The sequence below is a fragment of the Pholcus phalangioides genome, unplaced genomic scaffold, assembly GCF_987345545.1.
Source record: "Pholcus phalangioides strain wild (caught in Gottingen) unplaced genomic scaffold, Ppha-v1.0 ptg000001l_1, whole genome shotgun sequence".
NCBI classification, from domain to species: domain Eukaryota; kingdom Metazoa; phylum Arthropoda; class Arachnida; order Araneae; family Pholcidae; genus Pholcus; species Pholcus phalangioides.
The window spans coordinates 26,264,525-26,287,532 of record NW_028301594.1 but is presented as its reverse complement, the minus strand read 5'-3'; the positions used below and the strand labels follow the sequence as shown (position 1 = coordinate 26,287,532).

At 35.4% G+C, this 23,008-nt stretch overlaps 1 protein-coding gene across 2 annotated transcripts; it reads right to left on the bottom strand.

Moving 5' to 3' along the window:
* Positions 1 to 353: 353 nt before the first annotated feature.
* LOC149090209 (uncharacterized) lies at positions 354 to 22,226 on the bottom strand. Of its 2 annotated transcripts, none has more exons than XM_089232774.1 (10): positions 22,139 to 22,226; positions 18,604 to 18,703; positions 17,905 to 18,003; positions 15,058 to 15,161; positions 12,450 to 12,535; positions 10,078 to 10,565; positions 7,750 to 7,832; positions 4,383 to 4,457; positions 2,850 to 3,015; positions 354 to 511 (listed from the first exon to the last, which is right to left on the bottom strand). In XM_089232774.1, the coding sequence occupies exons 2-10, from the start codon at positions 18,630 to 18,632 to the stop codon at positions 370 to 372; spliced, it is 1,272 nt and encodes a 423-aa protein (XP_089088900.1). In that variant the 5' UTR covers positions 18,633 to 18,703; positions 22,139 to 22,226; the 3' UTR covers positions 354 to 369. The 2 variants fall into 2 exon arrangements, with proteins under 2 accessions (XP_089088900.1, XP_089088907.1); XM_089232781.1 differs by having other exon boundaries at positions 21,996 to 22,204.
* Positions 22,227 to 23,008: the final 782 nt, after the last annotated feature.

Sequence of the window (23,008 nt, the reverse complement as noted above, 5' to 3'; positions counted from 1 at the left end):
AGTACATTCTTGTCTGAAACTCCAAGCTCTAAATTATTAAATGTCCAGATTGTGATGTTACTTCTGAATCTCAAAAGTTATTGCAAAAATCTGGTTAATTTTAAGACTCGTGAAATTTGAAAAATATATTAATGCTGCAGATGTTTAATCATTTACAAGAGGTTACTTTGGTATAAGGTGAAAACACAATGATATTGCTCCGATTCTTATGTACTGTTAATATATTCTATATATGTTTCTCCGATCCCATCAGTATTATTTCTTTGATGCTGAAACATAAGGCAATAATAAATTCTTCAGATTTCTTTCCAAAGAAAAATGTTTTGATGCTTGAGTTCAATGAAACAAACTGATTCAATATTAATAATTTTATTTGGGAATATCTCGGCACACATCTTGCCTGCACATGGCATATGTAGGGAGTGATTCTGCCTCTGATACAATGACTGGTATCCTTTGTAAATTTCTGTGGAAAAGTCCTTGTATATAACTGATGATGAGAGTAACTTTCCTAGTGGGGAGAAAAATAAAACTTGCTATGAAAATATTGATTTTTTTTTTTCATTAGTGAAAAAACCTCAAATATCAGACTCATTTATCCTGAACTCTGTTAATATCGATATCCATTATGCCAAAGATAATTTTATCACCCTGCCCAAAATTCTCCCACCAATGAACGCAGGGGTGATGCGAATAAGCAACCAAGATGCTTCTAAGGAATTGAATGACAAGTATGTTATGACTATAAATAATGTCGCTGAAACAGCTTTATGATACATCTGTCCTGGAGAAACTAATTGCCTGTGTGTCTGCCAAATATACAGTATTTTCAATTGCAATTAATTACAGATCAATAAGGGTAGCCAACCCGTATTCAGACCTGCCAACTCTCCCGATTTAAGCGGGAGACTCCGGATTTTTCCTCCTTCCTCCCGCTCTCCGGATTTGTTAAAATTGCTCCGGATTTTGGCAGAAAATTAGATTTTATGCGAGCTTTCACGTTGTTGCGGCGTCAATAATTACCATCGTCGTTAAGGAAAACACCCATAGAGGACAGCCGTAGTCATTTCCATTGAGCAGCCGTAAGAAAAAGTCTGTGACCGCATTTAAGCAACTGGCAAAGACGCGACTTTGTTTTCGTAGATTTTATCGGCAATCATTTATCAGGGGAAAGCCCTTGGTTGCCGAAATTCCTGTATAATCGTTATTGTATTCCACTAACAGCTGCGCGGTAAACACGTTTTTTCGTCCGCAGCTTTGTAATTTGAATTTTTTTTAAATCGTTTCTCCCGATTAAACATCTTCAGAAAGAAAATATAAAACTTTAAGCTATATACAGCTAAATATAAAGCCTTTAAGAATTCATATACCCAAGATTATCAATCACTGATAGCATCCACGAAAGAAAACACATACTTTATAAACAGTATGTAGATGTGATTTCTCTATTCTGCATTTAATTATATTCTGCTCAGGGGCAATGCAGAACCTCCCTTGGGGGGGGGGGGGGGTGTAACTTTTTCTTATGAACTTTTTTTTTGATCGAGTCTATGAGTGTCGTGGGGGGGTACCCCCCTCGGGAGAATTTCTGGATTTCAAAAGTTTGCACGTCTGTGAATTTTCAAAACATTAAAAGTTATTTGAAGAGACAGAAATTTTGGCAAAACACTGCAGTAATTTGCAAGAAACAATATTGGTAAAAGAAGTAGCAATTTTTACAATTTAATGTAATTGTCGTACTCGCTCGCAAAGATTTCAACCAAATCTTTGGCTATCTCAGTGCTGTATCTCACTATACAGCACTGCGTATAGTGACCTATATTGTACTAATAAATTTCATTGGGTTAACATTGGATGAATCAAAGGAGGGCGAGATACAGAGGCTAAAAATTATAATGGCAGTCTACAGCAGAATATTCGAACATTCACAATTAAATTTTTTGCCATTTTGGTCTTTTTTTCTTCATGAAAAAAACAATTATTTCTTACAGCTGATTTGATAGGTCTGAGTTTAAATACTGGCTGTAGCACAAACATATAACCATTCAGAATCAGCTTTGAACTTAAGAGCCCCTATTCTGCTCGGTCATTATCTATACAGGGAGCATCGATAACGCACAGCATGCACAACATTTTAATGCAAACTGTTGATCCTAGAGGCATACTTCGAATTAGAAAAGCATCCAAATAATGTACAGAATTCAGATTTATAATTTATGTTTCAAGGGGTTGTATAGTTATTAAAACTTTATATGGACACCCCGTGGTTTACCCATAGTTCGATACCGTTTTTCAAACTCAAATATCTCGGTGAATGCTGCATTTAAAAAGTTGGAAATTTTTTTGCTGCCTATTGGGCAACAACTTTTTAATTGGGTTTTTGGGCACCGGGTATTCGCGTATAAGAAGTTAATTTTTCTATTTTAATAACTATACAACCATTTAAAACCTTAATGAGGAATATTGAGTTCTACATGTTATTTGTATATTTTTCTAATTGGAAATATGCCTTTAGGATCAACGGTTCGCCAGTAAAATGTCATATGTACTGTTACCTGTGCACCGTGTATAAATTGACATTAAAGTGAAAAAAATTATATCTGATAGTGATTAACCCATTTGCATCATTCCTATGAATTCACTAAGCTTTCCATATTATCAAGCATCACAAAAGAAACATTTTCATAAACTGTGCATTCAAATTATTCCGCATTTGGTGATAATTGCTACTCATGATATCGCTGATTATTCCACTTCCAGATTAAACAAAACCTAACACATTTGAAATTTCAGGTTTAAAAATTATTTAATCATGATAAGATGTATTTCTTAAGCGAAATTCTACTTACTGATCACTTTGGTTCAGATTCTGTAATGGAGCAGCAACATCTCTTCCAATGACAGAAAAAAAATCAAGCCAGAACATAGCTTCTTGGATTTTGTAACAAAGAATCAAAATTTTCTTGAACTCTTCTTGGTTGCTGTACACAATGTGCGTGATGAGCCTTGTTTTATCTATGAGATAAGAATAATAGTGGGAGTTATATAAGTAAAGTTCAATATAAAAAATACATAGATATAACACTTAGTACCTGGTACACATGCAACAATTTAGTTTCACCATGATTGCCCGGAAGGCGAGAATTCCCTGGCTGATTCAAAAAATACCAGCAAAAAAGGGAGGGAAATCCAGCTTTGTGATAGCCTTTACCCTGGTTAGTTCATAATTAGGAGAAAATATGAACATTTTACATGGCTATAGATAAGAAAAATTGCCAACTCTTTTTATTGCTCCGAAAGGAATTTACCTTGTGGCACTTGGATATAAATCTGCAGACATTGGTGGTTTAAAATTGTTGACATTCGCCACCTTTTACATGTAAAATGATTTTTTAACATAGTGAATAGAGATGCAAATTTTACTGATTGACATTTTTTAAACAGGCCCCCCCCCCCTCCCTTCCTCCAATATAATTTCACAGAGGTACCACAATTGCAGTTAAATGTCTATCTTTTTATGCTGATCACATTTCATTTAAATTTCGGAATCAACTGTGGAACAATTCCTTTTTCAGATACTCTTTGTGAAACACTATATAGAGTCAAACCTTCCCATCTCGAAACTGACAGGACTGAAAAAAATTTCAAGATAGGGAGTTTTCGAGAAACAGTTTTTTTCAGTAAGAGAAAAAACACGTCAAAAATTATAAAAAAATTTGATTGATAACTGAAAAATGCTGTACTATACCTTACACACATATGATACCCCCTACATACTAATGTAATTATTTGTAAAGTTACATAATCAATATTCAATCACACCATATGCAATACCTTATTTAAAGTAATCTGTAAGCTTAGATCAATGCATATTTTTGGCTCTCTTTGAGCCTTCACAATTTCATATATAAGTGTACTAGCAAGAGCTGCAAATATTTCAAGCCCCATCTTCTCAGTTTGCTTCAGAAAATGAAGCAGCATTTTTACAGCATGTTTCACTGTTACTTTTTTCCAATTCTTCTGGAGCATTTTCTGATGTATTTTCACCACCTGAGTCAGCCATGTATTCAATAATAATTTTGCTGCAAGCTCGTTGTGAATTATCAATTTCAACAAAATCGGAAAATGAAATTTCTAGCTTGAAGTGTTTTTTTTATGTCATAAACTAACGTTATATCGGATGATCATTACATCAAAAGGAAAAAGTCATTATTTGAAAACATTTGGGAGTTGTCCTAAAAATTGTTACATTGGGATGGCCGGTAAAGCATAGGCTCATTACAACTAGTGCCGACTGCAGAAGCTAGAGGGCTTTGGCCAGATACTTCACACATTGTGTAGATAAATAAACCACAGAGAAAATGCATTGATGACAAACTTACTTTCAGAGATGATAAATGGATACCAGAAGCAAGGAAGAAAGTCAAATTTATGAATATTTTTGTTGAATTTCATATCTGAAAGAGGAGGAGAAAAAAAACTCATATGAGAGAAAATGACAAATCAGTAAGTACACAAGATCAATTTGATAGAAACTTGCTTTGAATTGCAACTCAAATAGACTCAATAATTTGGCACATATCATAACAGCGTTACGCCAGATTACTATGGGAAGCAGTTTCAAAACACCCATTTAAATAATGTGAAATTCTGTGCATAGACACACCCAAAATTTAAACAACATATCATCTTATAATGAGAACCTTGTACATCAATTTTTTTGAGTTTTAGATTGAGAATATTATATCTCATCTATTACAGCTCTTGAAAAAAAAAGAAAAAGTAACAATCTGCTCCGTGTAGAGAAAAAAATAGACCCTTTTGTGTGGTAGTTTTTATTATGAGGGGTATGCACAGTGATTGGGGGAATTGCCAACTTTCGCCCCACTGCCTATGCAAATGATACAATTTTTTGTGAGTGATGGATCATCACCCTCTGTACCGTCTATGCATCTGTATGATGTGGACAAAAAAATGAGCTGCGATGATTTAATGATGTATGATGGAAAGCTGTGACAGCTCCTGGTTTGTGCATAGGTAAGATATTAAAAAAGAAGCAAAAATTTGTGTAGGTATTTATTTACTATTCCCCTGAAATACTTGATCACACATGGTGTGGGCCCATCTTGTACTCTGAAAAAGAATTGGTAATCATTGGTTAGCCCAGACTAGACACATCCACAATAATTCCCTTAATTGCATCGATAGCTTAAATAGAAAAGAATTACTCAAATGGTTGTTTTAAGCAACCATCTTGCCATTGACCAACATCTCTGGAATTTAGAGAAATAATTGATGAAGATGAGAGCTCAATGCTCGGTACTTTGCCCCAACTAGCAACAGTAATCTATACCAATCCTTTAATTAGTGCCTAACTTAAACCAGTAATTAATAAACATAAAACACAAGCTAAAAATATATCAATCTATATAATCATGAAGTATCTATATATATAAAATTGATTTTCTGTGTGTGCGTGTATGTTCTCTATACAAATCTACAATTTTAGATCGATCGTCGCCAAATTTTGCATACATACCAAATAGGACCCGACTTGAACGATAGGCTACTTTAAAATTTCGTCAACCCAGGGCAAATGCCCCAAATGGGCAAAAAACTGTCCGGCAACAATGGTTTTTGGGCCTCAATCACTTTCCGAACGTTTACTTTGGTTACCGTGGTTCCCTAGCAATGCGTTTCAGACGTGTATATGCCTTTACAACGGTTTGTCACTTCTTTAATCCTGTTAGTATATGTATAATAGTTTATGCCTTTATAATGGTTTGCCACATTTTCAATATACTCTCAGTAATGAGGCTTTTTGAATAGACGTCATAATCATCATCAGCATCGCTTTGAGAGTCAGGAAAAGGGTGATCCTCATAGAAATCAGTGCTAAAATTGTTGATTTTATTGTAGAAATGCGGAAATTAGTGGGATTTTCCGCCCCATCAATAATTTTAAAAATTGTATTGAATTCTTGATTTTTGAAATATTCAGTTCGCTTAGAGATATACGAAGCCCAGGAGATTAAATATGAAGTAATTAGCCAAACCTATACTTTTGAGTTGGATATTCGAGCAATATCATTGATTTCATTTATATCTTCTCAAGTACGAAAATTAATGTCTCCATATTGTCTCTTTTGATATTTATTTGCATAAATTCATGTGGGTTAGGATATTTCAAAATTAGTTATGGGCCCGTGAAAAGTGCATCGAAAAAATTCCACAGCTTTAACTAAGGATTTGTGGAAGCTGGAACAGACAGATGGATAACTTGAAGTTCAGGGGGGGGGGGGATCGAAATACCTAGCGCCCCTTAAAAAAAAGAAAAATATATATTCATTTCTACGTTTCTGTGTAAATCTAGATTTGTTTATTTCATGAATCGCGCAGGAAGTCGCCATATTGGTTAACTTGGACACGGTTTGTATGTCCCTCAAGAAAAAGAGAGGGAGATATCACGTGATCCAAAAAAGCCTCATTGAAGAAAACCCGGGCAGCACCGGGTATTATAGCTAGTCCTATATAAACAGCAAAGTTCAGTACAGCAGTGTTAGATGTGGTGGGGTGAGACTCCCTATATATATTCCTGAAGTAGCCCAATCAGAGGCACACAAAGGATCAGCCTTTTGGGGGGGGGGGGGTCACAATGAATTTCTCAAAGAGAAATTTTTGAGTTCTTAACCTTCAGACAGCATTGTCTTTGATCCCAATATACATTGGAGGGAGGGCAGAGATGGCAAAATTCTGCTGATGGGTGGAGGGGGGTCAAGAATGGCTATAAATCAGCTGATGTAATACTTTAATAGCCCCTAATACTGCCACTTGAGTTGTGCCGGAAGTGTCCACCTAGCAGTATGTATGTAGTATTGTGAGTGAAATGTAATGATTGAATATTTGTACCGTTATGGGCCTGTTGCTCTCTATGGCCAGACTTTTTAATGGGGGAGATAGACTCGCATTCACGCCTCAAAGTTGGCAACCATAGAAAACCAACTTTAGCCAACCACCAGTGGGGTGGGGGAGCTGTGGCAGAACAATCTGCCATTACCATGAGAGAAGCATCAGAGACCTGAAGTGACCACCAATAAATAGATGTCCCCCTTTTTTTTCTCCATCCACAAAAATTTGATTCTGTGTCATAACTTGGGCCACATAGATTGAGTAAAACTTACATCTGAATACGTACTACTCGTATGTGGTTGGCCAAAGTTGGCTTTCTGTGGTTTAACCCATTAATGACGACTTTGATTTTTAAAAAAAAACAAAAAATAATGAGTGGAACCACTTCCACCATTTATTGGCAAAGAAAAAACTTAAAATTCAGAATGGCAAATTTTCTTACCAACCTGCGTTAATGGGTTAAGCTGACAAACAACAGAAACACAAATTAAAACATGATTTATATGTATACCACATTAATTTGGAAAGTTGATGACAGCATCCACTGAATGTATAATGCATACAACCTTACAGGTACACTCCAACACAATTTCGATTTGGTTTACAATCAAAATTTACTTCTTTACAAACAATCGCCTTCTTTCTTCCAGAGTGAAGTGAAACAGACGTAAATTGCCTCAATGGCAATAGATCTGTGGTGTGGATAGTTTGAAATGAAAAGTGTATACAAAAATGAATTCAACATTTGTGACATAACCACAACCTATCCTTAAACTATTCAACATTTTTCATCCGGGTTCACTGTATGTGTATCGTCAGACTTCAATATGCGAAGACTTACCACAGCTATTCTGTAGAACTGATCTCGAAGTGGCTAATCTTTTTTGAGCACTTGTTGAAGCATTCATCGATTTCGCACTGCTCCTGCAATATTCAAAGATACTCTTAAAATAATACCAATAAATGATTAATAGCTTCAAAATGAAAGGCCTATGCACATGTGAAATAGCATTAACTGGTCTGTTTGTTAATGTAACCTTCATATTGCCGTCAGTTTATTATCTGCCTTCGTAAGCCAGTGCGTTAAAATGAGTGCGGTACAGTATCGAGTCTTGATAATCTGAGGTGAGTGGGACAGAGGCCACTTCAGATTATTGAAAAAACTTGAATTATCCGAAAAACAATAAAAATGCTAGGAATGGCAGTTTTACTTACCAAAAAGACAAGCAAAAGCAGTACTTAACAAATCCTTCCAGTTGTGAAATTCGATCAGTGATTAGATTTCTAAACACAAGGAGACATAATGCTGTTGAAATTCACAGTCAATTGTGTGAAACATATGGGCCTATCGCAATGAGTGAAGGTAAAGTGAGGCAATGATGATGTGAGTTTAAAGAAGGCCATTCAAATGTTCATGATGAACAGAGGAGTGGCAGACCTAGTATCGAGACTGGCGATCTCATTGAGCGTGTGAATACAAAAATGAAAGGAAATTGCCGTTTTACAATAAGAAATCTTTTTCTAGAATTCCCAGAACTTTTCAGCACAATATTGTTGGGAATCGTGACTGAAACTCTAAGCTATTGGAAACTGTGTGCATGATGGCTACCAAAAATGTTTGCAGATTTGCACAGAAAATGTACAAATGTTCCTGAATGTTTTGGGGATAGTGAGTGATTGAAAATCCCAGTGCAAAATTAACTAAAATCCCACGCGGCAGAATTTTAGGCCGAAGGTTTGAAGAAGCTTGTTTCACGATATCAAAAGTGTTTGGAACAACATGGTGTTAATGTAGAAAAACAAATTATGTTACGTAAAATTTTGCAACCATTAATACATTTATCATGTTTTCAGTTATTTTTATTTTATTACTGATGGGTCTTTAATTTTAAACCATGCCTCATAGTTTAACTCAATACAGGATCTCTTCAAAAAACATAATGCAGTCGATGCTGCTTGTTAGAATCAAAAATAATGTTATCACTTTTGCAAAGAACGGAACAGACCAATATTATAACACGGAAAAAGAATTTGTTTATAATCATCAGGACTTTTAGATAATGTTATAAATTTTTTTTCATTGAAAGGTGTTTTTTTGCGCATTCCATTCTGAAACTAAGGTTTAACAAAACTTCCCCCTCTCCCCCAGCTAGTTATCCTTGTAAGGCTACAATACTATGTAGAAGACTATAAGACGTTTCCCCCCTCTTCCTTGTTGACAAAAATCAAAAATTTCCTTACTAAAAATCCATAAAACCTGCGGCTTCTCAAAATACCATATGTAAATATTTTCGGTTATGAAAGAACCGCTCAGACAATAAATAGGCACACAAATCAATGTCTCCAGCTCGCCACGATACCACTGACATAGGTTGGCGATGTCCCTATGAGCAATGACGCACATTTGAAAAACAGTAAATATCATAATCAGTCTTATAGCATTTCCTGTGATCCATATGTGTGTGGAGCTGATTTTATAATGACCTTTGAATAGTGAAGGCAAATGTATGGTTAAAAAAGTCTTTTCTTTTAGTTTTTGATCAGTTTCTTTGAGTTGACTAGATTCAAATTTCTTTTTTCTGAGAGATTTTCTCACGGGATCTATATCTATGAAATGTATTGAACATTGAAAAGAAATTCTAATTCGTGATATACATGAAACAGTTCCATTTTAACACCTCACAATGGCTGAATAATAAAAATGCATGATTTTAGCTGAATGGGAAAAAAAGCTGTTTTAGAATAGAATTTTTTTTAAAAATGAATACGAAAATTTAACATTTCATATGGGAAATAAGAACAGAGTTGTCCAGTGTTAGCAATTCCAATTTACCATATGTTAGTTTCAACCAAATAGGAAATACGATCACTGTACTTACAAATGGGGCTTTTTTCAGATATCGTTATCATTTGGTTATTATTATCAGAAACCATGAGTTTCAATGTGATCACATTAAGCGGTGTGGACTATTTTATGCACTGTGTTAAAAAAAAATTACAAATCTTTATTGGGTTTGCGACTATGATAGAGCATTGCCCCACTTAATTCAAGTCTATATTTGACAGCTTTAAAATTAACCAAACCTATTATGTTAAATAGCAATTCCTGAACAATGATGACAAATGACATCAGTAATAAATAATTGTATAAAATACAGAATATACTCACATCTTGGGTGGTCTGTTTCTATTACTTCCTTCAGCATTTCCAACCGGAGCAGATGCCTTTTTGACGAGGTACATTTTGCTGTACTTAGGCACTGTGGGTTTTTGTGGTCTAGAAATCGCTTTAGTCTTTTCCACACTTTTATTTGATATGTGCTCCAATTTCATATTCTTATATGCTTCGCGCGTTTCCTCAGTAACAGCATCTGAACTCACTGTGCATTTGTTCCCATTTAACGATACAAGTTTCTTACTAACTCGAACAGGAATGTTAGATTCAGATGGAAATCTTGTCTTTGTAGATTTGCTCTCTTTTAAGGATTCTATTCTACAAACTTTTGCACTGTCTTTGCTCATAAGCGGTGCTGAGTGCGATTGTCTAACTTTGCATTCGCTTGCATACTTCACTTGATTAGCACTGTTCTTCTTTCGATCATTTAGCGATGCACTTTCTTCTCCAGGCCCACTGGAACTCAAGAGTAGATTTTTCATCTGTGAGGAAATCGACAATTTAAAAAAAAATTATTAGTCTGAAAACCCAGTAAAAAAAAATCGGATTTAAGAAATCAGAGTTTGAGTTTGTTCATTAAATCAAGGAAGTTGTCGAAGTACTGATTATAATCTTAAAAAATTTTTTTTTAACGAATACAGTACTCAAGGGACCAGAGAAAAGTATCGTTATAAAGGAGTTAACACTACGAAAAATGCATCAGGATCAGAAAGTAATATCGTTATTTAGGAGATTATCAATACAAAGGGTATCGTTTTATATGATTTTCACAGTACATGATTTACCCAATGGAACTTCAAAAACTTTTCACTAAACTAGGGTTTTGAAGTAATTACACACAGGGTATAAATAAACTGATGGTCAGAACTGTAAGGAGCGATAGAACTCACCAAAACAAACTTTCACTACACAATGTTGGATTGGAAAGAAAGCAGTGAGAGGGTGCCTGTGTGGTGAAAATGTAAAACATGGTAACGATAAATAATAAAGGACAAAGAATCTTCATTGTCAAAAACATTACAACAAATGAGTGACCACCAGCTTCATGTGAACAGGAGAGATGCTTCAAACTGTGGCTGCTGTATGCCTTGTTGCAGGAATCAGCGTGCAAATGTTACACGTTGTGGGAAATCGGTGACCCATAGGAGATAATAGGAGTGTAACCTTTTTTCAAGCAACACACGCCATATCATTGACACTTTGGTCACAAGCTATTGCTCACATGCTTCATTCAGGATTGTTATCCACTGCATCAAGGATTGCCTCTATCTGATTTACCCTTCTCATGCCTTGTTTGACCTGTCATGCCTTGTTTGACATGTCATGTCTTTGGGCGAGGAACAAGCCCATCTCCATAAGCTGCCTATGCAAGCATTGAAATGTTCTCTGATTGGGTACCGCCCTGTTTGGAAATTACTCCTGGTAAAGTCTTATTGCTTCTACGGTATTGCCATTTGCAGCCCCATAAATAAAGTGCATATTGCCTTCTCTACATTCAAATATTGCTGCATCTCTGCCGACAAATAGCAGCTGAATGACGGGTTCTGCAAAAAGGATTGTTTCACCTACTCCAGAGAAAGCACCCTCTCGCACTTTTTGACCCCACATTGGATGTTGAAAGCTTTTGTTATTTTGTTTTGGCAAGTTCTATCACCCCCTTATAGTTCTGACCATCAGTTTAGTTACACCCTACATCAAAGCCATAGTGAGAGGGAAGGGGAACTTGGGGCGGTGAAGTCTGGTTCCCCCCAAAAATGTGAGAAAATGGCTGAGGGGGGGGGGGATATGGCCAAATCTATTGTTTTATCACTTTGGTCCCCCCCCCCTCTCCTAATGAAATTTCTGGCTACAGGCCTTCCCTATATAATTAACTTTCTGTGTCTATGTTCCAAATGTAAATCAACAATTTGGGGGGACTAATTTCTACCAAGCCATGTCACAGGTCCTGTTTGACCCAACATAAATGACAAGCTACCCATTACTTGACAAGTTTTTCAGTCTTTTATGAAGTTTTCATTCCAAGATGGCCAACAAAAAAATATATACATTGGTTCCTTGGCTTCAACAGCCACTTTTTGAATGCTCACTGTTTCACGGTTTTATTATGTTCTTCAACATGTTTATTTCTTTATAATGGTTTAACATCTTCTTTAACGTTCTAATTATAAAGAGATAACTCAAGTAAAATTTCTACTACAGTGAAAACTGTCAAAGACAAACCTGTGTTGAACAGAATTGGAAGACAGTCCTGTCAATGATTAGTACTTTGATAAAACAGAAACCTGCCTAAAGCAGAAAGTTATTTCCATCTCTTAACGTTCTGCTTCATACAGGTTTCACTATAGTACGCCCATAATTTTTTATACCTTATATTTCTGCCTTATGTGTCTCGCCTTTTTGAGCAACTTGTCAGCAAGTGCAAGAGCCTCCGCATCAGAATCTTCAGATTCATCTAGGAAAACAATAATTTTGTTCAGTTTATTTTACCAATATTTCTGGTAAATTTAACGAAAATAAGTATTCAAATGTGAACTGAGAAGAAATAAAAAAATGTAGAGTGAAAAAAGAAATAAAAAAACAATCGATGTTTAATGATGTAAAACAGCATCAAAGGCATCTGGGCTGTGCCTCACTTAGTCTATGTGTAACGGTAAAAACATAATGTGGCAAGCTTTCTAAACCATTAATTTCAGGTCTTTTAACGAATCATAAAGACACAGATTTGGGAATCAGAAAACCTGCCACGACATGTTCTTACCCTTAGATAGTTGTGTCTATAACCAAAAGAACACAAGTCTGCAATTATTTTTGAAGGAGAGGGGGAAAATGCTTCTCCCCTCTCTCCCTTTGCTTTAAGCTAAATTGAAGATGTGGGTGCAAGAACCAGATAGCTCCACTTTTTTGCAGATTTTCACTTTTTCACTATAAAGGAAAAAAACTTATATCAATTGGTGCAAATCTTCTATCATAAAGCTCCAAGCAATAGCTATAGAGATATAAAGGAAAAAGGAGCTGTACTGGTGTCTCATACGGTGCAATAAACTTGTTTTTGCATCAAATTATTTCAACGTTTGGTTGCTTGGTGGCAGTGCTTTTTGTGTTGCATCAGCCAGCCATTGGCAGATGAATGTGATGTTGATGATGAGAATTTCTGAGCACATTTTTAAGTGAGTGAATGAACAGTGCAATAATAACTGTTGTTTTTGTGATTTTGGTAAAGTACTTTTTAAAAAATGGACAAACTTCATGATTATTTAAAAATCTTTCTCTAATTAATTTTCTCTAAATATCTCTATATATTTTCTCTCTCTAATAACTTTCTCTAATCATTTAATAGATTTTTTTTTCTATAAACTCATTACTTCTTGTAACCATACAATTTAAACGGGTTAGTAAAGAGTTTTTAGGTATCTACTAAGATTTTATTGATAAGCCTGGCCACAAAATTCCAGTATTGGGTCGAAAAAACCAGACTGCCCCATTCTTTCTTTCTCAATTAAAAAAACCAGTCCGTGATAAAGGAAGGTATTATTAATGTTCTATCCAAAATTGAAAAGTTTAAAAATTTTAAAACTTTTTTGTCCACCCTGGAAAATTTCTAAAACTGGAGCTGTCTGGTTCTTGCATCCATGTCTTCAATTGAGAAGTTACGACTAAAATTTAATATTTTCTCTAGCGAGAAATACTTGAACAACCAACGTTTGGATATTTACATAGCTCTGACACCCCATATACAAGCCTCCACCTTGTTTTATAACAGATTCTTTAACAAATACCAAAAATAATATACTTGTATGTATCTCTACAATCACAGTCCTTCTCTTAAGCAAGATTGATATGGAAATATGAAAATTCTGGACTATTGATAAATTGTAAAGAATCTGACAAAATTTTTTCTTCTCATACACAACACTTACATGCACTCATCAAAACATGCATATTTTAGTCTTCTCTTGTAATTTTTCTTCACAATAAGAGCCAATTCATAAGCCACACACACACACATCTTTATGCCAAAATCCAGCATAATAATTCTGATTCTAGTTGGGTGTATGTCACAGTCTTTTCTCAAGACTTATCAATGCTGCTTCATTATTGTGAAATGCTCAGAGAAATGTTTTAAATATAATACAATGATGCTTTGTAATATACAGTGATCGATTTTTTACCATGCATGTATGAATCCTGGATAGACTTATAGGGATAGCACAGTTCCGAAATAGTTTGACATTCGTTTTGGCGATGGATTTAAAAAAAATTTTAATAATGTGATCCTCATATATTCCCAAGAGACCTGTATGATCTGTTTAGGGAATTAGTTAGTGTTGGTAGGCATCCATGCTTGAAGCAGGATTCAAACCCAGACCTGCACAATCAGAGGCCAGTTCCTTAACCACTCAACTGCCATATGAAACTAAAAACATTAGTGTCGGATTGCACAAGGCACCACTTTATATGAGAAAATTTCTTCCACATAACACACATTTACAGTTATTTTTAATCTGATGACTCCAGATTTAGAGAAATAATTTTATTCATGGCACTATTTTGCAGTTTCTCCGATTTATAAGCCAGGTATTTAAACACAGTCTATTGAATCAGTAGAGAGGTGAATTTTACAAGACAAATATATCTTGACACAAGTGTCATCAAATTTAATGTCTGAAGGAATAATTCAAAGAGTCTTCAATGATACATGATATATTTAGGTTGAAAATTAAAATTTGGAATAAATACTCTTGAAATACATCTGATAACAATATAGTGATTTCCAACAGATGTGAAGCATATTTCTAGAGGAGGAGGAGATATGTGATGAGTCAATCAGAGGTACCTGGTAAATTATCAGTAATGGAGGAAAAGTAAACAAGGAGATAAAAATGCAAACATTATAAAAAGGAGGTAAGTATTTCCAGGGGATATTTTAAGCATGAAAGGTTGAAATCCAATGACTTATGGACATTAATTAAATACCTTTTATAGTTTCTATATCTTGTGATGAAAGGATCTCTTCTTCCTCTTCACCGTCTTGAGCTCCACTTATCAGCAAAATAGCTTCTGCATTAGAAGATTCTCTCCTATAATGGGTATGGAAAATATTAATATCTGACCAGAGAATCAAAAATGTATAAAATCACTGTGAAACAATAGACACCTTTTACTTTTTAGGTCAGCAGCGATGTTAATATCAACAGTGAATGAGTATTGACAAACTACAGTATGCTGAATACCAAAATTTTTGGAAAGAGATGAGTAAAAGTTCAATTCATGAACTTCATATTATACAAGTATACTATGATTGAAACAAAAATTCAGTCATTAGCGAGTCAAGGTAAAAGGTCTTTTATCTTTACTCACTAAAGACTAAATCTTTTTCAACAATCAGAATTCCAGGGAATGGATATGCCACTACATTGAGGGTGATGAATTCTGGTACAAATTTTATGATGATATTGCAATTTTATGAATATTTTTAAACTAATGTTTGTTGTGGCAAAAGTCAGCCAAGTAGTAAACAAATTGAGATGGAAGCCATCCATTGACTCAGAACCATCTAAATATTTGCAGTGATACCTCAGTCATACCCCACATCCTGGAGCAGGGCCGGGACTCCCCCCCCCCCCCCCGAAACAAGCTTTTTTGCTCGCAGGCCCCTTTATAGTGAATTTGTAGTGAGAAAAACAAAAAATGATAAGAATTGGCAGGGGTCTTGTTAGCCTCACCCTTATGGAGGCCGTGACCTCAGTTAATGAACTCCACGGCTAACAAAGATTTTTATCATGATTTTTCTGCCTCAAATAACAAACATTTTTGTTGACATGGATGCACATGCTAATACAAAACAACCGTGTTGTGAGCTGAATTTTAGCGCCAATTATCATCAGAATTACTGTCACTCATGTCCACCTCAGAATATTTTTCCAGATGTACCTATACTTGTCTTTTTGAAAGTTTTTGAATCATTTCATGTAAAATGAAAGATTCAGTTAATAGAAAAAAGTATTTTAAAAAAGGAGCCAATGTTTTCAGAGCGCAATTTCGGAGGGAGGCAGGGCAGTATCGTACCTTCTTGTGGACTTAGACACTTTTCTTGGGGTCTTCTTGAATGAGTTATGCTCCGAAAAAGAAGAGGAGTTAGGGACAAAACATATTCAGCTTGGGGCCATGGGGCATCACCCTGGTTGACACAGCCTAGTTACGGGCCTGACTGAGCATAAAACTGAACAGTCTGGACATTCCAGGACCTTATCTTTTCCATCTACATGTGTCAGATGCAGAAATGAGCAGACCAAATCACAAATGGATAGGGACACCAACAAACTCGGCTGGGTTGTGTTAACACCCAGTTCTTATTTATCACTATCGCCTGTTGTGGTGTTGTATTTGTATAAAAGACCAAAACTGACTGAAGACTAAAATAAACAGCTTCACCATTGGATAAATGAGAATCCATAGGAAGATGAGAGATTGAATATCTTCTTATTTCACACTAATATAAGCACACACAACCCACTCCAGCTTTAGTAGACTAAAATTAACAGCTTTAGTAGACTAAAATTAACAGCTTTAGTAGACTAAAATTAACAGCTTTAGTAGACTAAAATTAACAGCTTTAGTAGACTAAAGCTGGAGTGGGTTGTGTGTGCTTATATTAGTGTGAAATAAGAAGATATTCAATCTCTCATCTTCCTATGGATTCTCATTCATCCAATGGTGAAGCTGTTCATTTTAGTCTTCAGTCAGCTTTGGTCTTTTATACAAATACAAGCCACAACAGGCAAAATGCCCAACAAGGTGGCTGAGAAAAAGATGCCCATAAAAATATGGATGTCATATATTTCCAAAAAATATATAGCAACCCAATTAAAGATGCAATTAACAAAAATTATAATCAATATATACACTTGTATAGTGTCCTTCAGTGTTTTAAAAAGTTCATCAAATTTTGGGCAGAACCTGGAACGAATCAAATGATTTTCCATAGAAAGCTATGGTAAATCACATTTTGGCTTATGAAGATTTCGTCTAATGTACATGATTTCGGAATGAATCATCTTCATTAGCTGAGGTATCACTATGTGTGGGTGTTGAAACATCAATTCAATAACTAATTGCAAATGTGGCAGAAAGTGACTGATATTCCATTTGGTTCAGATAACAGCTTCTAAACCAGCAGTCTTGAACCTGTTACACATAAGCAATAAATTAAGCCCAGAATAATAATACAGTGAAATGCCTATATAACTATATTCAAGGGAGCAGAGAAACATATTGTTATAAAAGAAGTTGTTATAGATGGAATATATTGATACAATGAAAAGTGTATTGGAACTAAAGAATAACAATGAAATATAGAGAGTATCATTGCATAAAACTTTCACTGTATAAGCCAACCTAAGAAAAGGGTCGAACACCAGTGCTGACACACGCTCAACCCTTCAAAAGGCAATTAGAAATCACTAAACCCTTCAAAATACCAAATCTTTTTTAAGGAAGCAGGCTTTCTTCTAATTTTCAGCAGGTGCAAAGTAAGGGGGCATAGGGAAAAGTTTTCCATTGAGAAATCAACTTTACAAAATATCTGGACTCATCAGTGCTAAAATAAAAGGCTTTTATGAAGATGGTGATATCTCGCCAATGCCACTTAAAGGGTTAAACTCAGACGTATTTGTGTTGTGATCAACTCCTAAATGGTGAACTTCTCACAAGTTGAACTTGATTATTAAATTAAATCAATTCAAATTATGCATTATAATTTAACATACATACATCAAAATTGATTGCTTCACGTATAAAATTTCAAAGATTGAATAAACTCACACTTCTGCTTGGCTACATATTTCTGTTTCAAAACGATGCTCCAGACTACACCTTTGCTGGTCACAACAGTGCTGAACAATATGAACAAAATGCAAGGCTCTGTAAATTAATGAATATAAGCTTCTGAAATTAGCAATTACGGTTTTATTTGAAAACACACACACACACACACTCTATTAAGTGACAGTAATTTACTAATGCTACCCCAGAGCTTGACAAATTATGCGCCAGGTCATCATGGTGACTAGAAAATCGTATTGTGCACTGCCTAAAATATTCTATACATGATTGCTAAATTAGTGTCTAAGGATGACACAAAATTTGCTGAATTCATTAAATAACTTTTTCTCCTGTTGAGAGACATAATCAAGTTCTGGAAAAATAAAAACATTATTTAGGATTGTTTTTCTTCAGCAAAAACCATGGTTGGTTTCTAAGAAGTTTGGCTATTTGGCTAGAGCCTAAATATTTTTTTCACATTTGTCAAGTCCTGCAGTAGGCTATATAATACTCATAGACCGGGCTGCAACTACAGGCCACAGACTAAGTATCTGTTCGTGACCCTGCTCATAGCACTTTCTTTTAAACTCCTGATAGGTTTAATTTCACGTTTTATTTTATAAAAAACTTTTGGAATAAAATATTGAAATTTAATTTGGAGCATTATATCCACAAAATACACAAATAATGTCTTCTTACTTTTTGATAATGCTATTCAGTTCATCCATACTTTATTATACTGCAAACATACGTAACACCTTCTTCTTGATTGATTCCAGTGGTGGTGCTTCTTCGAGTTCTTGAAAAATAAAATAAGGCAATCATTATGCAAATGAAGAAAACTCAAGTCAAGGCTTTTTAATAAAAAATGTTTATGTTAATAATTATATTGCCATTTAAAAAGTGGCAATATGTGATAAAGTTCCTTTCCATAAATTCCATACAGACTGCTTCACAATTCATAATAAAAAAGTATGGTAGAGCATCAATTATCCGAAACATAGGTTAGGTTAACCGAAAGCATTCCAGTCAGCAAATTCAAATTTGCGTACCAAGCAGAAGTTCCGCTAGTGCTTTTAGTGAAGCAAAATAAAATTTTGGATTTCTTTTCCTAAACTGTACTTTAATGGTCATTTTTAACTTGTCAAACAAGGCTAGTCAATTATCTGTGTTATTTGTGAGAAATGTGATACAAAATATATACACGGTTTGTTTAATATCACTGTTTCTTTGTTTTATATTGCTCATGAGACTGGTACAATTTTTTTCCGTGAATGATCAGTTATCCTAACACCCCCCCCCCCCCTCCCAATCCTCAATTGTTTCAGATAATCGATACTCTACTGTAGTATAGACTCAAACTTGGTTAGTTTGAAGTCCAAAGTCACTGGAAAAAAGTTTGAATTATACAATTAAGCTATCCTGGATCAGTAAAATGACTACAAATTGCAACTTAATCACCAACATTAATACACAATAATAATCACCACTATCAAAATTTTATCATCAGTTACGAAATTGTTTTTCAAATTTTTGAACCAATAGAAAGGTGCATCAAGATGACAATAATAGCTCAAGAAGCTGGGTCCGGCTATCATTTATTGATTCACAAATATACCAATACATTTGCGTTGCTGTTAGCTGCTGCATTTCTTACTCATTTTTTATTATTCATATTCGGGGGTGGGAGGGGGGCGGTCATGAGCCATCATGACTAAGTACGACGAAACATTTTCTGCACTGTTTCACTTTGTGTGATTTTGCTTTCATCCTGCAGTGCTGCTGCGTATTCTGCTCTCAATCACGTTTCAGCACCCATTTATTTTTCCACTGGTTTTTACCATGTTAAATTGCTTCTGTTTGGCAGAGTCTTCAGGATGACTTCAAAACCTGACAAATTTATTTTTCCAGTAAATTTTATTTTGCATTTTAGTTTTTTTTTAAAAATTGGTTAGCATCAGTGTACTGTCCATTCAATTCCGTAGTTTTTAAGAACATCGGAACGCACGTCGGATTATTACTCTAGCTAAGAAAAAAATTCAATAATTTTTTTTCCCCCTACACTATGCGTCAGGTTGCATGCAGGTTACCTGAAATCTTGGCATGCAATAAGAGTAACTAAACTGTTTTCACCAATAATGTTGAATCAAGAGGGAGCTGTTCCAGAACTTATCATTGCATGGAATATCATTGTAGTGAGGTTTCACTGTAATAATAATAATCAGGGGCGTAGCCAGAAATTTCGTTAGGGGGGGGGCCACATTCATTTCGGGGGGGGGGGGGAACCAAAGTGACAGAACAATGGATTTGGCCATCTTTTTCCCTTTTTTCGGTCATTTTCTCACATTTCGGGGGGGGGGGGGACCAGACCCCCAAGTCCCCCCCCCGGCTACGCCCTTGATAACAATCAAATGGCAATTGTATTCTTGTCAAACAAAAAAAAAAGATGCCACTAAAAGGGAATTTTCTGTATAGCTGTTTGAATTTTAGTTATGGATTCCTAAGTATATATAACCCTCTATGCTAACCCTGCATGACTATATATTTATATAGTCATGCAATAAAATACGCAATATTTGATCTTTTACTGTAATGCCTTGAATAAATATATATATATATATATACAGGTCGACTCAAAATGAATACCAGGATTTCAAAGCTTTACTATGCAAAATGTAATCAATGTATTTATTCAAAGATACACTCTGTAAAACGTAATATACACAAGTTAAAAATGGCAGTTTGTAATTTTATATTTTGCGACTAGATGGCACGTAATGCAATCACTGTAAGCATCTGGGAAACTGAGTTTATGCAAAGACAAAGAAAGAAGAAACTGCGTTCAGTTACACTTTCATAACATGGCAACACAATAGCAAAAAGGGTCTTGTGTGCTTGAGCATCATGTAAGCAAGTCTATTATCACTGTTTAGTGCCAGTTCCGAACGAAATACGGGCAGGCAGTGCCAGGTGATAAAGCGATTCATCGTTGGTATTCACAATTTCAAGAGAGAGGCTGCATTTGCAAAAGAAAATCAACGGGTCGTTCTTCAGTGGAAGAAGGCATAGCTCAGCATATTCAAGACAGCTTTGTGAGAAGTCCTCAAAAATGTACATATCGAGCTGGACGAGATCTCAGTGCACCTCAGAAAACTGTGTGGCGAGTTCTTAGGAAGTGTTTGCAGATGAAGCCATATTGTTTGGTGCAACAGCTGAAACGAGAAGACCTGGTACGTTGATTATTTTTCTGTGATACATTTCTGAAGTCGATGGAGGATGAATTTTCTGAAAAGTTAGTATATTCAGTGATAAATCAATGTTTCACATTTCCGGATTAGTGAATAAGCATAATGTAAGAATTTAGGGTACTGAATATCCTTATGCGACAGTGCAATATGAATGTGATTCCCTGAAGGTTAATGTGTTTAGCACAATATCCTGTAAAAATATCTACGGACCATTCTTTTTTTGTTGAAACCACCATGACAGAAATTGTGTATCTCTATAAGCTCCAATTATGGCTTCTGCCACAGCTACAAGATGACCCGCCTAGCTGTATTCTGCAACAGGATGGTGCACCACCACATTTTCTGACTGGTGTGCGGAACCAATTCAATAACACGTTACCACAACGGTGGATTGATCGCGTATCTGCCCTCAACAAAGCACTGGCCACCGCAATCCCAGGATCTCACCCCGTGCGATTCTTTTTGTGGATGTTTTATAAAGGATAGTGTATACGTGACTCCAGCGACCATGACTGCTTTAAAAGCTGCTATCGCCAGCATCGATACAGACATGCTACACAAGGTTTGGCAAGAATTGCATTACAGACTTGATGTATGCCGTGTAACAAAAAAGCGCATTTATTGAACATTTGAGAGGACCACATTCACAAAACTTGATTGTAATACAGTTCTACATGTATCTATCTTATGAATATATACATTAATTACATTTTGCGCAGTTGGAAAATGTAACACCATGATCTGGATGATCGATTGCGCTTCAACTTTATAAATGAATGTTGAGTGGAGAGAGAGAAATGAAAAAAAAATATAAATTAGTTATGACATCCCGGAAATGCTTACGAGAAATCAATGACACTTCCTCCCAAAATAAAACTTGCAATAAAATCAGTTTAAAATTAAATAATAATTTGCAAACCACAAAATTCAACTAAAAAACAGTATCTACGTCGAAACACTGTAAGTTTTCATAACATATTGCTTACATATAAACAGCTATTTAAAATATCGTGTTTGTTTTTTTTTATTTCCCAATACAAAACAAATCAAAACATCGGTGTTGCCAAGTTGCTTAGTACTTGCAATTTACATGAACTCTCCATCTCTGGATATAGGAGTTCCCTTCCAGTATCTTTGCTGCCATCTTTTGTCAAAACACGGAGAATGAAACACGAAGTCGATGTCAAAATACTTCAGCGTTTGCTGCCATCTATCCAGGAATTCAAGAACTCCATTGATTCAATATCAAAGAAGCATATATTATCATCATCATCGCACTGTCATCGAGCTTATACTGTATATCAGTGTTTCTTAACCTTTTTTTTGCCCGTGGTCCCCTTTGAACCATATTTTTTTCCTAATGGCTCCCCTGTCTTACACAGCGTTTTCTACCCTCATCTAGACGCAAGATTATTCGTATTGAATTGATTTTTTCAGTTAATTTATACTGAACGAAAATTTTGCAAGTAAGATTGGTCTCCAGACCACTGGCCTAGAATTTATTGAGTTCCCCCGCTAGTCCGAGTTCTATTCAGGCCCATCTCAACATTATGGGCAACTTAGGCAAAGTGATGTTATGGTAGCCCCATACTTAGCTGGAAATAAACAGCCTACATATTTCCTATTTATTTTCAATATTTATTGTACTATACAAAATATAAGGTGGGGTTACTTATGGACATGAGACCCCCCCCCCCCCCCAGCATGACCCCTCACAAGAGTGGGACTGACAGAGCTGCAGCCTGGAGCCTGATATGGTTTTCATCATTTTTGTTTTTCACACTATAAATTTAATATAGAGGAGGGGTCTGTGAAAAATCTAGCCGAGGGCGTGCGAAAAACCCCATCCTAGGGAA